The sequence below is a fragment of the Colossoma macropomum genome, unplaced genomic scaffold (assembly GCF_904425465.1).
Source record: "Colossoma macropomum unplaced genomic scaffold, Colossoma_macropomum, whole genome shotgun sequence".
Classification (NCBI taxonomy): Eukaryota; Metazoa; Chordata; class Actinopteri; order Characiformes; family Serrasalmidae; genus Colossoma; species Colossoma macropomum.
This window is the reverse complement of record NW_023494809.1, coordinates 17,246,135-17,261,641: the sequence shown is the minus strand read 5'-3', so window position 1 is coordinate 17,261,641 and position 15,507 is coordinate 17,246,135. Positions and strand designations below refer to the sequence as shown.

General features: G+C 38.5%; 1 protein-coding gene across 1 annotated transcript in view; it reads right to left on the bottom strand.

Moving 5' to 3' along the window:
* The window catches only part of sema5a (sema domain, seven thrombospondin repeats (type 1 and type 1-like), transmembrane domain (TM) and short cytoplasmic domain, (semaphorin) 5A), a 238,508-nt gene that overhangs the window by 1,564 nt on the left and 221,437 nt on the right, over positions 1 to 15,507 (bottom strand). The window contains exons 18-21 of the mRNA XM_036558268.1: positions 12,415 to 12,585; positions 9,238 to 9,393; positions 6,590 to 6,634; positions 4,263 to 4,474 (exon numbers count right to left, since the gene is read on the bottom strand). Coding sequence (XP_036414161.1) covers positions 4,263 to 4,474; positions 6,590 to 6,634; positions 9,238 to 9,393; positions 12,415 to 12,585 — 584 coding nt within the window. The remainder of the gene's footprint in view (positions 1 to 4,262; positions 4,475 to 6,589; positions 6,635 to 9,237; positions 9,394 to 12,414; positions 12,586 to 15,507) is intronic.

The window sequence follows — 15,507 nt, the reverse complement described above, 5'->3', positions numbered from 1 at the left end:
CCCCTAAATTACACAAATTACCACCAGCACTAGGAGGGTCTTGTGAAGTCCTGTGAAGCCAGCTAACTGCCGCTAACGCAACGTCATTGGACTGAATGTGCTTGGAGGAAAGCATCAACCTCCAGTTCTGTTATGTCAGCTAACATACGCCTGTGCTGGCTTTGTGTTATGCTTGGGGCAAAGAGGGGGTATCCTGTCCACCTAGGGGGAGCAGGCCAATTGTGCTCTCTTGGACTCGTGGCCACGGATGGCTGTAGCATCACCGGGGATCAAACTTGGGATGCCCTGATGATAGGGCCAAGGCTTAGATGGTTGCACCACTCAGGAACACCCCTCCTCTTGGCTGAACTTGAGGGAATAACTGTAGTCATTGTCCAATCACAGCCCCCTGCCGACCTTGTGGGGATTGTTCCTATCACTGTCCAGTCAAAGCTCTTGGTCGAAACTGGGGGCATAACTGTAGTCAATGTCCAGTTATAGCCCTCATTCGAACTTGGAGACAACTGTAATCACTGTCCAATCAGAGCCCTCAGTGAAACTTAAAGGCATGTCACTGCTATCACTGTCCAGTTATAGCCCTCATTCGAACTGTAATCTAACGTTAGCTAGCTATCTTTGTCACTCAAAGTGTGTACTACTCAGTCTGTCATCTTGTGTTTTTTGGATTATCAGTTATTTTGTTTTCTATTTTATTTTGTACAACCATTAAAAAGCCAAACTATGCTTTATTCACGTTTTAGCAACCCTTTTATTTTAAATACAGGGTATCAGACAATGCCATACTATACTAATTTGATTTTAACAAAACATGTCACGTACTGTTTTTCATTGCAAGGGCTCAACTGATGTCAGAACAATGTAAGGAAGGGTTTGCTCTTCAGTTTAGTGTGCATTACTGATAAAAGGTGATGCAATTTGAGTACTGCACTGCATGTGCTTTCACTGTTATGCCTGAGGCACTGAATCTTCTTTATAGAGAAATGAAACGTCAAGCAGCAAAACGTTATGAGTGACGTGGCCATTCCACAACAACACCAACGCAGAACAGGCAAACACTACACTGCCTTCTCACAAGCCTCGGTTGCTGCCCTGTGGAATGGAATGTGAGATGGAGAAATAATCTGGATTTTGGATGCATGGGCACGCACACCTGCCAAAACGTACACGAGGGTGACGGGGGGGCGGAGACGGGATTCGCAAGAGGAGAGGAGAGGGCATGTGCTGTTGGAGAGTTAGTAGAAAATCTCCAGGCCGCGGGCCACGCCAGTGTTAGTGGACAAAGGCTGGCGCATGCTGTGGTCATCCAAAGGCAACAGTACGGAAACATCGGGCTGTAAAGAGGAAGGGAGCAGAGTCACGTCCAAAAAAGCCCATCATACCACCTACAGCCTACCGCTCCACACGCTCCAGAGAGTTTAATGAATAATCCCCCATCACATCACTCTCAGACTTCTGTCATGGCTTATAATTACCTTCATGACTTCTAACCACTGACTAAACTCCTAACTAGCCTATTCCTGGAATCTGTAATTCTGTTCTACATTCATATTGAACCTATTTCCCACCATATCTACCATCCTGGATTGTCCTACACAATTACTAGATCCTCCAGACTTTAACTTGTTTATCTCCTGGATCCATAGGCTATGTTTTAATCAGCAGACAAAAATCAAATTTACAGTTCTCCCACCTTACTGCAAATGTAATTAATCAGCCAAGACATGTTTGATGTCTGAAGTTCCCTTCTTTAGTTTTGCACTGGAGCTGAACTGCATGCCTAAATCACAGTGATAAACTGTGGTTATTAGAGTTAAGCCTTCAGTTTGGGCCACAATGTCAAAAACTGAGCAAAAACCCATCTCTATGATAACGCTCCTATGGGATTTTAGTATTATGTCAATGCCAACAGCAATTCACATTAACATTTTTATTGCCATTTTAGATTAACTGCAGACGTCTGAAGCTTCTAAAAGACATTCCATGTTTACATGTTCACCATTTTTTATCTTGTATGTATCAGTTTTAAAGTGACTCTTTCAGTAAGAGTCCTGGTATAGAGCTATATTTCACCATTCCTAACAGCTAACTGAAACCTGACTACAGCTTGTACTCACACTCAGTGATTTATTTAGAACTTCCAGAAGGCCTAGAGTAACATTTGCCTCACTAAATTTCCACAGAAGTCCCATTGTAAATCAAAATGTGATTCATTGATTCCTCTGTCACTGCTAATTATGTTAGAGGATAATCAAACACATTAGGCCTCCAGTCCAGCTCCTGAACTCCTAACCAATGGGAGAGCTCGCTTGGCTGTATCTAGATACTACAGAGAAAACAATCCTGATTAGATTGGACAATTTTTTTTGGCCGTTTTAAATATTGGACCTTCTCATTTCCAACCAAAACTTAATGTGAAGTAAGAGCATTACTCCAATACTTGCATAGTTTAAATACAATAAGCATGATGATTCTATTAAAATAAAAATGAACTAAACATTACAGGCATCATTAGACCTTCTCTGAAAGCCCAGAAGGCCCTGAGGGGTCCTCAATAATAAATCATGACATTCTTGCCCTAAACTGTTTGGAGTTGTTCAGCAATCTCTAATAGACTTGCTTATTCTGACATAACGTGCTCTTATCCTTAAACATGGACCAAAGTATGTGGCATAGTGAAAACAGTAGCTATGAACAACAACCAGCATACAATCTTCAAGCATGGATTTTGTCTGTACCTTGTCATCTTGGCTGAGATTTGGCTAAAAATATGCAATAACAAATGTAAATTTGATTTTTGGCTGAACATTTGGTTTCATTTTCTCTGTAAATGATAAGTCAGGTCAACTTAAAATTATAAGGTAACTTACCTTTTTTATTTTTCAAAATGTGTATAATTAAATGGCTAAGAAGTAAACAAAGTCATTCAGGATGGTTTGGTGTGAAATGCTCTGTTCTAGAGAAACTTACCAAGTCAATTGTTTACAGTGGTGGTGGTGATAGATACCAGACGTCCACCTCTAAAAGCTCCCACACAGAAAGTTATTACATGAAATGGTTATGAATACACTGCCTGATGCCTGAGGCATTTTTTTACAAAAGTTGTGAGAAGGTGTTGGCCTAAAATGTATTTTTAAAAATATATTCTTGGCTTGGAGATACATGTAGGGTGTTGAAAGTCAAACTAGTCCCCAAAGAAAACTTCTTGTTTTTCAGATTTACCACTTTACACATTACATATAAAAAGAAGACACATGTGGGTTGACTGGTGGTTTTGGATAGTACATAAAGTGGCTATATTTGTGTTGCAGACATTGTAATCCCTGGTCTTAGGAACTTAGGAACTGATCACCACCACTGTAAAAGAATGTGAGCTAAGTTTCTCTATAATGACATACATTTCACATCAGACCACTCTGAATGACTTTGACTCAGCAACTGAATTAAGCAGAAGTTTTGAACCATCTGGTGGAATTCCCCTTTAACTCGACATGTGGGCATGAGTTCACCAGTGCCAAGCTGAGTTCATTTTAAAATCAGCTTACAATCTTACAGTATACTGCATCAGATTAGTTAGTGAAAATGAATTTTACAGCAATTCTATCCACTATACTTCATTTTCTCTATCTTATATCAGAATTTATCCATTTATCCATTATTGCTGACTGACTACCAGGCTATATAGAATGTCCTTTGTTCACATATTCCTTTGTGGCTATAATACACTACACTGAGTTTTCTAATGAATTACTGCATGTAACTCCACAACAGAGTCTCTGCACTCGCAATAAGGGTGAGCTCTTCGTCTAATTAGCCCAGACTCAAGTCAAATGAAGCCTTAATTGTTCTGTTGACTGCACTTGCAATAAAGCAGGAGCTTCTTTATAATCACTTTGCCTTCATCAAGCTACGTCTGTGTCAAAAGATCCACTCATTCAAATCTCAAATTGATGATAATGAGCTCCTTTCAAAAACAATAGCAGTACTCTCTGAGCAAAAAGTGCACATTTTGGATTAGCTCTCCTTTCATAATACAGACACAGACATGCTTCTTTATTTTTCCCTCATGAGATAATCCTCCCTGAGCGTGGAACACAGGTTAGGGAGTTAGCTCATCACTTATGAGAAAGCAGTGTATGAGTAAATGAGTGTATTTAGACAGAAACGGCACACTACAGGACAAAATTACACACATGGACCACACAGCAGACTCTATAGCTAATAGTCTGTATGCTATTTTAAAGCACTGGACAGGGATTACTAACCTTAATGGCCTCCACCGAATCATATTTGTCCAGTTTGTTGATGTGGTTGGTGATGCTGGTATTAAGCGGGGCAGCGGAGATGGGGTGGATGACTGTTGCATCATGTGACTGCTGCTGGTACCTCTGGCAATAGGTGTAGACCAGTAAAGTGACCAGACAACCCAGTATAGAGCTGCTTAAACCCACAGCGATCATGTGGAAGACGTTAAAATCTGGTGACAGAAAAGGAGCATTGGTGATGTTGGTGATAATGACAATCCAAAGCTAGTCAGAATTACTAAGAAGTCAGTTACCACTACACTTACATTACACTTACAAGGGCATGGTGTAATTTAATACTATAAAACAGATTCTAAAATCTAATTGGCTGAGCTGAGTTTAAAAACACTGTAGAAATACTCAATATAAGCTATGACCACTTCACAACAACTGAACTCTGCATTAGTGGACAAACTCTGTGCTGTCATGCTGCTCACATGGACCACGGAGTGTACTGACAGATGAAGGAAGAACCTGGTTCTGTTTAAACTGAGGAGCTGAAAGCTAATTTTCTTAATAATTAAAAAGTCAAGTTCAAAAACATTTTTGACTTTTAACTCACTTGGACTTCACACTAAAACCCTTTTGCTTTGAGTGATACCTTAATTATGTTTATTTGAAACTGAATTATGACTGAATATTCCATTTTGTCACCACTTTGCCAAATGTTTCTGTAGTGACAATTTTAGCTCATTTTGAGCAGAACGTCAAAAACACTAGCTAGTATATGAGTAGCAAACACAGCTTTGAATAGTTGCACAGACACAAAATTATTGAATATAAAAAATAAAATACACAAAATAAAATATTTTTATTAAAACACAAACGTTTACTTAACTGCAGAAAATATGTGTTTCAGTAGTGACAGTCCTTAATGTTACACACTTATTTTCAGACTTTGGGACACATTTACTTCAGAACAATGGGATCTAACTGCTCACCATGTGGCCATGAGGGACAAGGATGCAGTCTCACTTCCTGCTCTAAAATGTAGGGGTGTGGCTAAAATAAGATTATGCGTATAATCTAAAACTCTTTGTGTTTCAGTGACATGAAAATGTTACAGCAAAATTGAAATCTCTCGATTATACTTTGAAAGAAATCCAAAAGATCTTCAAAACTATGATTAAAAAACAAACAAAAATATGCAAGGATTATTTTTCAGCAGTCAAAATTCAGGGGTTAGAGTTTGGGGCAGATACCTCCCAATAAAGAGTACCCCGTAAATGATGATTTTGTATATATTTAACATATTACTGCTTCCTTAATTAATGTCTTGGGTTTAAATAGATCAGAACGTGATCCTTGTAAATATCTAGGAACTGAATACTTCATTTTTTCTTTTTGGGACCTTAATTTGATGTAATTCAGTAGAATGGTCCATATATATATATATATATACATACACACATACACAACAGGAAAGCTTCATTCTGATAGTGCACTATATGTCCATATAGGAATTGTGCACACGTGGCTGCATCATAGTACTCATAGTAGGGAGTAGGGAGCCATTTGAAATTCAGTCCCATTGTGGGAAAAGGGACACACAACGCTGTGAAATTATTATTATCATTACGATGGTACTTGTCAGAACAAAAACTACTTAGAAGGTGAGGGATTATGCTAAGTTATGATATTTTCATTATTGTATGACAAACTGAAATGACTACAATGTAAACGGTAAATATAGTGGCTTGGCAAAAATAGACTACTCTAAATAACTACATTACATGGTGGAAGAATTGATCTTTATAATTGTTGTTAATAATAACAAACTATTTATTGAAAATGTGTATTTTATCATATTTATGTTGTGGCTTCTAAAGCTCTGTTCATCATTCTGGGACTGTCTAACATTTCTTCTTTTTTACATCTTCATACTCATTAGCTGATATCTGTGAAGTTGTAGAGCAGTAGCATTATAGTAGTAACATGCAACACAATTTGCTTTACATGAATGAAAACAGTGATTCTAAACTTTGGAACGCATCCATTGTATATCTGTTCTGTGAAAAGTTTAAAACTGATAATGCTTTCTGTAGCACACACTGTCTAGACCACTGTTTGATGAGAATACTAATAATAAAAGTTCAGATCAAAGGGCATAGCTAAGAGCTCAGGGGTCTGAATTGCATAACCAACGAGAAAAAAATGTTATAATAGATGAAAAACATAATTTTTTTTAAAATATGTACAAAAATCGTGATTATTACAGAACAGCAAAATGGTTCTCATACATCCCCCTGTGTGGTGTGATATGTGTAAGACACTGAATAAATCATTACCCCCACACTGTCTGTCCTCATGACTGGAATGCGCAACAGAAATCTCTGAGGAGGAAAAGGTACAAAACACAAACTGTTAGAGTGATAAAACAGATCCAGACATTTAATAATAAATGTGGCAGCAGTGGTGCTTTCTGAGACACAATTTCAGATGCAATTGAAAGCAATGAAGTCCCATAATGCAATACATCTGAAGACTTGTACAGAGCCCTGCTGAGGACTTTGTGTGGTCACGACTTCGTAAACTATCACAACTTCATTATCTTGTTTCCACACTTTACTAATTCATAGCCTCTATTTAATAATTTGTTCTTAAGACTTTCTAAGTCATGGCTACAACTTTACTACCACTACTTAAATATCTTGTTCCCATGCCTTACTAATTTGGGGCCACGACTTTCACAATTATCTCATTTTCAAGCCTTATTAAGTCATGGCCATGACCTAACTAAGACGACTTAGTTATCTCATTCTCAAGCCTTATTAACTGTGGTCTTGAACCAATTATCTCATTCCCACAGCTTCCTAGGTCATAGCCTCAACTTAACTCGCACAACATAATTATCTTTTTCCCACACATACTCACACTTTACTATGTGGTGGTCACAACTTAACTATCCCAACTTAATTGTCTCATACCCACACATTAGTAAGTGGTGGCCACAACTTAACTATCACAAATTAATTGTCTCATACCAACACTTTACTAAGTGGTGGCCACAACTTAACCGTACCAACCGATTTGGTGCCGTTAAATAATGTGTTTAACTTTTGTAATGTTAATAATGTTTATAATGGAAAAGCACAAAATCTGTTTCCATATTTTTTCACATCCATAAGCTAGGCTAGCACTTCACCTCTTGACTTTAGCTTTAATCGCCTCGCAGGACTTTAGTGTTCTCATATTGCGGCTTGTGTCTGCATGGTTTAGCTCACTCGAGTTAAAAGCATCTGCTATTACTGTATAACTGAACATAAGGCTGAGGAAAAAAATTATCTACAGGAAGGGAAATAAGTGATAAAGCAGCTTTCATTACAATGGGTCTGCTGGACTGGGCTGTTTCAAACTAACCTTAGGGTAAGCTCATTCAGATAAAAAAAGAAGTGCTGTTCTTAATACAATATATTGTATGAAACTATTTGTTTTACATGGCACATCGTACATCACTTTCCCTGCCCCTGTATACACCAGATGAGATGCTTTCTCACATTGGCCAGTGTGTACAAACAGTAATACAGGTAGTGTCTCAGCTTTCCTGTGCTTTTGTAAATGCAAATGCTTCGGAAAACATATTCCTGTAATGCATTTGTTTGATCGGGGCTATTAGATGAGGAAGAGGATGAGCCGCTAATTAGCCTAGTGCTGCTGCAATCAATGGTTTGGTGTGTCTTGCATTACTGCCTGTCAATAAGAGGAGATGCTTGTTTGTATTGTAGTCGATACAGACCATACTGTAGTGTGTTAGAGTGAGTGTATGCTTTTGTACATTTTCAGGACAAATTGCTCCTGACTTTGTAAAGTTTGTTACATTTTCTAGAATTAAAAGAGCAAAATCATTTTCCTTATTATATATATATATATATATATATATATATATATATATATATATATATATATATATGGACATGTACACTCACCGAGCACTTTATTAGGAACACCTACTTTGTGTCTACACTCATTGCCATATATGAGTACTCTGTAGTTCTACAATTACAGACTGTAGTCCATCTGTTTCTTTGCATACTCTGTAGCCCCCTTTCACCTGTTTTTCAATGATCAGGACCCTCACAGGACGACCAAGAGCAGGTATTACTGGGGTGGTGGATCATTCCCAGCACTGCAGTGACACTGAGGTGGTGGTGTGTTAGTGTGTGTTGTGCTGGTATGAGTGGATCAGACACAGCAGTGCTACTGTCCACTCCATTAGACATTGCTACCCTGTTGGTCCACCTTGTAGATGTAAAGTCAGAGACAGTAGCTCATCTGTTACTGCACAGTTTGTGTTAGTCATCCTCTAGTTCTTCATCACAGGATGCTGTTGAGTGGATATTTTTGGTTGGTGGACTATTCTCAGTCCAGCAGTTACATTGAGGTGTTTTAAAACTCCAGCAGCACTGCTGTGTCTGATCTATTCATACCAGTGCAACACACACTAACACACCACCACCATGTCAGTGTCACTGCAGTGCTGAGGATGATCCACCAACCAAATAATACCTGCTCTGTGGTGATCTTGACCATCGCAGAACAGGGTCAAAAGGGGCTAACAAAGTACGCAGAGAAACAGATGGACTACAGTCTGTAATTGCAGAACTGTAAAGTGCTATGGTAAGTAGAGCTGATAAAATAGACAATGAGTGTAGAGACCCACACACACACACACCCACACACACACACACACACACACACACACATATATATATATATATATATATATATATATATATATTATATATATATATATTATATATTGTATATATATATATATATATATATATTTACTGCCCAGATAAATAGGTTTTTAAATGTAATCTTCGCAGGAGCTTAAGACTTTTGCACAGTACTGTATATAATACATATCTCACATATGTATGACTGCATATTGTTACATTGTCTAAGAAAAGCCTCTGTGTATGTGAATGCATACCTGGGATGTAGTTGGATTCGGTGAGGCAGGCGCGGCTCTCGCTGCTGTTTCCTGCACACTGGTTGCCGGTGGGGAAGAGAACGTCACAGTGACGAAGACGCACTTGAACACCCGAAGAGTCACAGTGGGACCACTCAGACCAGTCTGACCAACTCTCTATGGAAATGTTAATAAAAGAACGTTACTTTTTTGCTTCTCTACAGGCTCTGATACTTTTACTTTGTCCTGGATCCTTATTTGTATAATTTCTGCATTGACGGCGAATAAGAAAACCTCTAAAAGGGTCCATATGATAGAAAAAGCATATATCCTTCACTTTTTATTGAATAAAATAGTTGTAGTATGTAAACACTGATAAAGATTCATAATTATCAGTTCACTTTCAGTTTCAGTTTACTTGGGCATTTGTACATCCCAAAGTCTGAAAATGTCAAGTGGTGCGACCGTGTAACCATATGTACAGATTAAGTAAACAACTAAAAAGGATAATGTAATTATCAAAACATTGGAGTGATTTTACAAAATCTTTAAAAATGTTAACTGCTGCAAAATAGGGCAACTTTAAAACATTTCAACTTAATTGCAAAACTTTTGTCTGTAAATTCTGTTTTCCTCAAATGTCATATGGTACAACCAACAACAAGGACTTTTATTCTGACATGCTTGGATGGGGTGTTACATTGTAAAGAAGTGCCCTTCATGGCGCAATGCCAAGGTCATTAGTTCTTTCACAAAAATTGGAAAAATGATTCATGGTTAGGCTGGTTCAGTGTTAAACTATACTGTTTTTTTATGAATGCATGGTGGTGCCAACTGACATATGGTAAAATTATCCTGTTTAAAAATCACTGACCCTAAAACAATTGAGATGATGAAGCAACTGCAGTTTTATTGTACATAACATACACACACTGACTATGTAGCTGTCTTTGAACCACAGTGTAATTGTTGTCCCATGTAGTATTTAACAGCCAGTATCAACAAACGTCTGCGGTTGATCTCTCACATTCCCTTCATTAGCATTCTCCTCTATGGCGATAGTAATGAATGGTGTGACAGGTAGAGGCCAACACAGCTAATAAAAGGTCATTCTGTAGCTTCAGTCTGACTCGGGCTAATGGATGGACTGACATTTGAATACAGGAGTTACCCCCCACACCCACCCCCCAACTGTACTGCAGGATTTGACTGCCTGTTTCCTTCCCTTTTCCTCCCTCCTTATTCTCCACATGCTCGACTCCATCATTCACTTTTCTATAAAGCGTGATATTTTCCCTCTTTTTTCCACCAGCCTGCCGTTCTGCAGAGTATTAGGACTGAAGTGATGGCCGGCAGCAACCACACAAAGAGCCTGTACAGGCGTGTAATTTCACCATCCACAGAAAACGAGTGCACTCATGTATTTCTGAATACGTTAGCGCGTCTGTGGGTAAATAGCATGGATATGGGTGCGAGTTATATTTTCATGCATTCGAATATACTGCATGTTCTACACATGCAGGTTTTGAGTGAATGCAAATGTATGACAGTTGTAAGATATATAGTTTTTTTTTCATTTGTGCCCAAGTACAAGATGCATATGTATGTGTATAAGTAGCATGAGCTATGTTTGCATCATGCAGGTTTTTGAGTGCATGCAAATGTGTGGCAGTTGTATGATATGTAGTTTTTACCATTTGTGTCAAAGTACATGATGCATATGTATGTGTATAAGTAGCATGAGCTATGTATGCATTTATGTATATGGATCATTCTACCAAACTGGTTACATGTCAGAGTAACTGACTTGGACTTTAGACTAAAATCCTTTTGCTTTGAGTGATTTTGTTTATACCTTAATTCTGTTTATTTATTAAAACAAATGATTGAACGTTCCATGTTCGTCACTACCAAAACAATCATAACACTACAGAAACTTTACCAAATGATTCGTTATTGACTGTTTGGGTAGTGACAATTTTAGCTAATTTTAGCGGAACTCAAAAATACAGCTTTGAACACAAACATGCATAAACACACCTTACACATCATAATATTTTTTATTAAAAAGGATAGTGTCATTTCTTTTGACACACTGTTAGTGTTACACACTGATTTTCAGACTTTGCAACACATTTAGTTTCAAACAGCGGTATTTAACTGCTCACCATGTGACCATGAGGGACAGGGATGCAGTCTCACTTCCTGCTGTATGATTTATGATGTATCTAAATCTTTCAACTTCACTTTAAAAGAAATTAAAAATATCTTTTTAAAAATTAAATAAAAAAATAAGTATTATTTTCAGAAGTTGAAGTTTATGGTTTAGTGTTTGAGACAGATATCTCCCAACAGAGAGAACCCTATAAATCCCAACATGTAAACATACCTCATGTTGCGCAAGTGGTAAGACTGATCATTCATAATGCTCGTGTTACCGTGGCACTAATAGCTTTTAATGTCATGGTGAATCTGCTGGTACATTTTGTGAATCTGGCTCTAGTAGGCTAGCCTGCTGGGCATTCCGGCTAAAACAAACAAACAAAAAAATAAGTAGACCAATCTGTGAGTTAGTGAGTCACATTATACTTTCCTACTCGGAAACACGAGTGCCTAAACATGTGCATGTTGTTAATGACGTGATTATAAAGGCAGGGATAGTGTAGCTGCAAAACTAACTAGGCTAGCTACTCTAGCTGATGTTTGTTAGGTCCAGAAACAGTGAAAATATATTTGAAGAGTTGAAGACGACAAGTTCTTATCAGCATCCAATGTGACACTTGTTAGCTCTTTTAGCCCATTAGCTCATCTCAAGGGGCAGCCTCCATCACTCGTCCAGTACAAAAACCTACTCATGTCCCTTGACTGTTTTTGAATAATAAGATGTTCATCTGCATGCTGCTGTATTTTTGTATACCTACAAAAGCAAGCCTACAGCTCCACATTATTTTCTGCCAAAGTCCCCTTTTTTGCCGTTGTTTGAGTGGTGATGAGCGCTCACATCACAACAAGAAGATAAAGTGGGCGTGGTCTTTGGCTTTATTCCCAAAGTAGCACTGTCTCTAATATTTACATGGGTGATATACTGTTTTCCTTTAAAAATAAAATATTTATAAAAGCCAGGTGTTCTCGAACTGTTAATGTGTATTACATGTCAACAAGATTGAGTGTTTATGTGTATAAACGTGTGTATTGTACCTGGACAGGGCTGCGTGTTACACAGGGCCTCCTCAGTATGCAGGCCAAGGCAGATGTCCCCTCCATAGGCCGGCGGGGGGTTACTGCAGGTCCGGGTCCGAATGTAATGACCCCCTCCACACGTCACTGAACATTTGGACCAAGGTGACCAGCAGGACCAACTACCGTCCACTGAGAGAGAGAGAGAGAGAGAGAGAGACAGAGCGAGGACACAAAGGTTATTACTGAGAGCACCTTAAAATAGTGGTGGAATTGCCTAACATGTCGTCATTTCATTTTAATCCTGAAAAGTGCAGATTCCAAACTTTCAATCAATACCACATTTGTCTTTATAAGTAGAAGAGGGGATATTTTATTATATTTTATAGAATTTTGTCATTTTTCAGTCAGAAATTCAAACTCAAACATATTGATACAGACAATCAAATGTAAATGTAATTCATTAGGTAATTTGCCATGTAATTCAATATTATAATTATATTAAGTACATGTAATATTAAGTATATTTATATACTACGTACATTTAAATGGTCTATTAAAATAACATTGATAGATGTTAGATGTCTCAGAGTTAACAACCAACATTTTATATCAAAATATAAACTGTGTGTTGTTTAATCAGTTTTAGTGCAGTATGTGTCAGTGCAGATCTTTTTGAGGTAATCATTTCTCACGGAGCACTGCAGTAAACTCAGCTAATTGGCTTACATAGTGTGTTTATTTCACCCCAACTAGAAGCAGGCAAAACTGATCTGCTTCTCAAACAGCTGTTTCTAATTAATACTGTAGAGCTGTTGATGCTCGCTGTAGCAGCAAGTATAAATGCCTCGGTCATGCACCACACTCCCCTCACACAACAAAACACAGCTCACTCATTACCAATACTAAATGTGTTAAGAACATGTGGTCTTGCTATCTAGCATTATCATTTAGAACGTACAAAGAAAAAAATGAAATGACAAAAAATACACATTTAAACATGAATTAAAAACACATGCATATGTATATATGTACAGTCATATTCTCACATACACTCTCCGAGCACTTTATTAGGAATGCTATACTAATACTGCATAGGCCTCCTTTTGCTTTCAAAACAGCCCCAATTATGGATGTTGGAAACATTCCTTTGAGACTAGTCCTTGTTGACATGACTGCATTATGCACTTCCTTTAGATTTTACTCATTCTACCACATCCCAAAGCTGTTCTTTTGGGTTCAGATCCAGTGACTGGGAAGGCCACTAAAGAACCCTGAACTCATTGTCATGTACATGAAACTAGTTTGAGACAACTTTTGCTTTGTGACATGGTGCATTATCATGCTAGAAACAGCCATAAGAAGATGGGTAATTTGAAGGGAAAATGAAGGGGTGAACATGGTTAGCAACAATACTCAAACAGGCTTTGGCATTCAATCGATGATTGATTGGTATTAGCAGGCCTAAAGTGTGTAAAAATGATTCCCCACACCTGTACACCACCTCCACCAGCCTGGACTGTTTACACAAGGCAGGCTGGGTCCATGGATTTGTGCTGCTGGCCTCAAATTCTGACCCTACCATCTGTGTGTGTCAGCAGAAATCCTGATTCATCAGACCAGGCTATGTTTTTCCAGTATTCAACTGTCCAATGTTGGTGAGCCTGTGCCCACTGCACCTAAGCTTTCTGTTCTTGACTGACAGAAATGGAACCCGACATGGTCTTCTGCCGTTGTAGCCCATCCGCCCGTTTCCGTCTGCAGAACTGCCACTCACTGGATGTTTTTTCCTTATTGCACCTTTCTGAGTAATTCTAGAGATAGTTGTGCGTGAAAATCCCAGGAGATCAGCAGTTATAGAAATAGTCAAACCAGCCCGTCTGGCACCAACAATCATGACATGGTCAAAATCACATTTTCCAACCATTCTGATGGTTGATGTGAATGTTACCTGAAGCTGCTGGCCTGCTGCATGTACTGCTGCCACATGGTTGGCTGATAACTACATGAATGAGTAGGTGTACAGGTATACCTAATAAAGTGCTTAGTGACTGTATTATATTAATGTATATGATGTACACATTTGTATGAAAAAAATTAAAGAAAATACAAATAAAGTTAAGGTTTGGTATCTATCTGTTGGTCACTCCATCCATCTCTCTCTCTCTCTCTCTCTCTCTCTCTCTCTATCTGTCTATCTAGTCTGTTATATTTAAATAATTGATGGTAACAGAGATTGTGTTTTCGTGTCTGTTATTGTTGAACAAGCTCAGATCGGCTCATGTCTCCCTGTTGTACTGCCCCCGACCCTGACGCTAATTAATGAGGGCAAACAAACCATCAACACCGTGTTTTTCTCGTCCTCTCTCTCCTCTGGTGTAAATGAGCAGTGAACTTGAGGAGATGGTCCGCGACAGCAGGGCTAACGACTCCCGCAAAACGCTTGGCCACTTTGAGCTCTAATTAACTCAGTGTAAACACACTTATTCACCCATTCCACCTCACAGCACATCAGAACATCAGAACTCAGACAGGTCTGAAGACCTGCTCCAAGTGTTCATGTCATTATCCCCCCTGCTACCCCAAATGTAGTTAATCAGCCAAGAAATGTTTGGTATCTAAAGTCTGCATGTTTAATTTTGCAGTGGAGATGTTTTCTGATATGCTGTTATCTGTAAGCCTGGACAAAAGTACAAGCAAATTTCAGGCTTCAAGATAGCTACACTTGTCAAGAAGCATATGTCAGAGCAAAGCAGGTCTTGGCTGATGGACTACTTCTGTGGTAAGGCTGGAAGTTGTGCAAATTAGATTTTTTGTTGAACTATTCCTATTAAAATAGGACGTCTTAGGATGAAGAACCAGTGGCTATAAAATGGTCACTTGGAGTCAGTTTCCAAGTCTCTACAGCAGTAGCCATTTTCTAGGGTATCCAACTGTTCCTACAATATATGGTTAAAACATTTGCATTACATTTACATTTACAGCATTTAGCAGATGCTCTGATCCAGAGCGACTTAAAAAGTGCTTTGCTGTCTACGCAGAGAATGTAGTACAAATAGGTTAGAATAAAAGCTACTCCTGAGCTCAGATATTGCTAGAAAACAGAAGCCTATG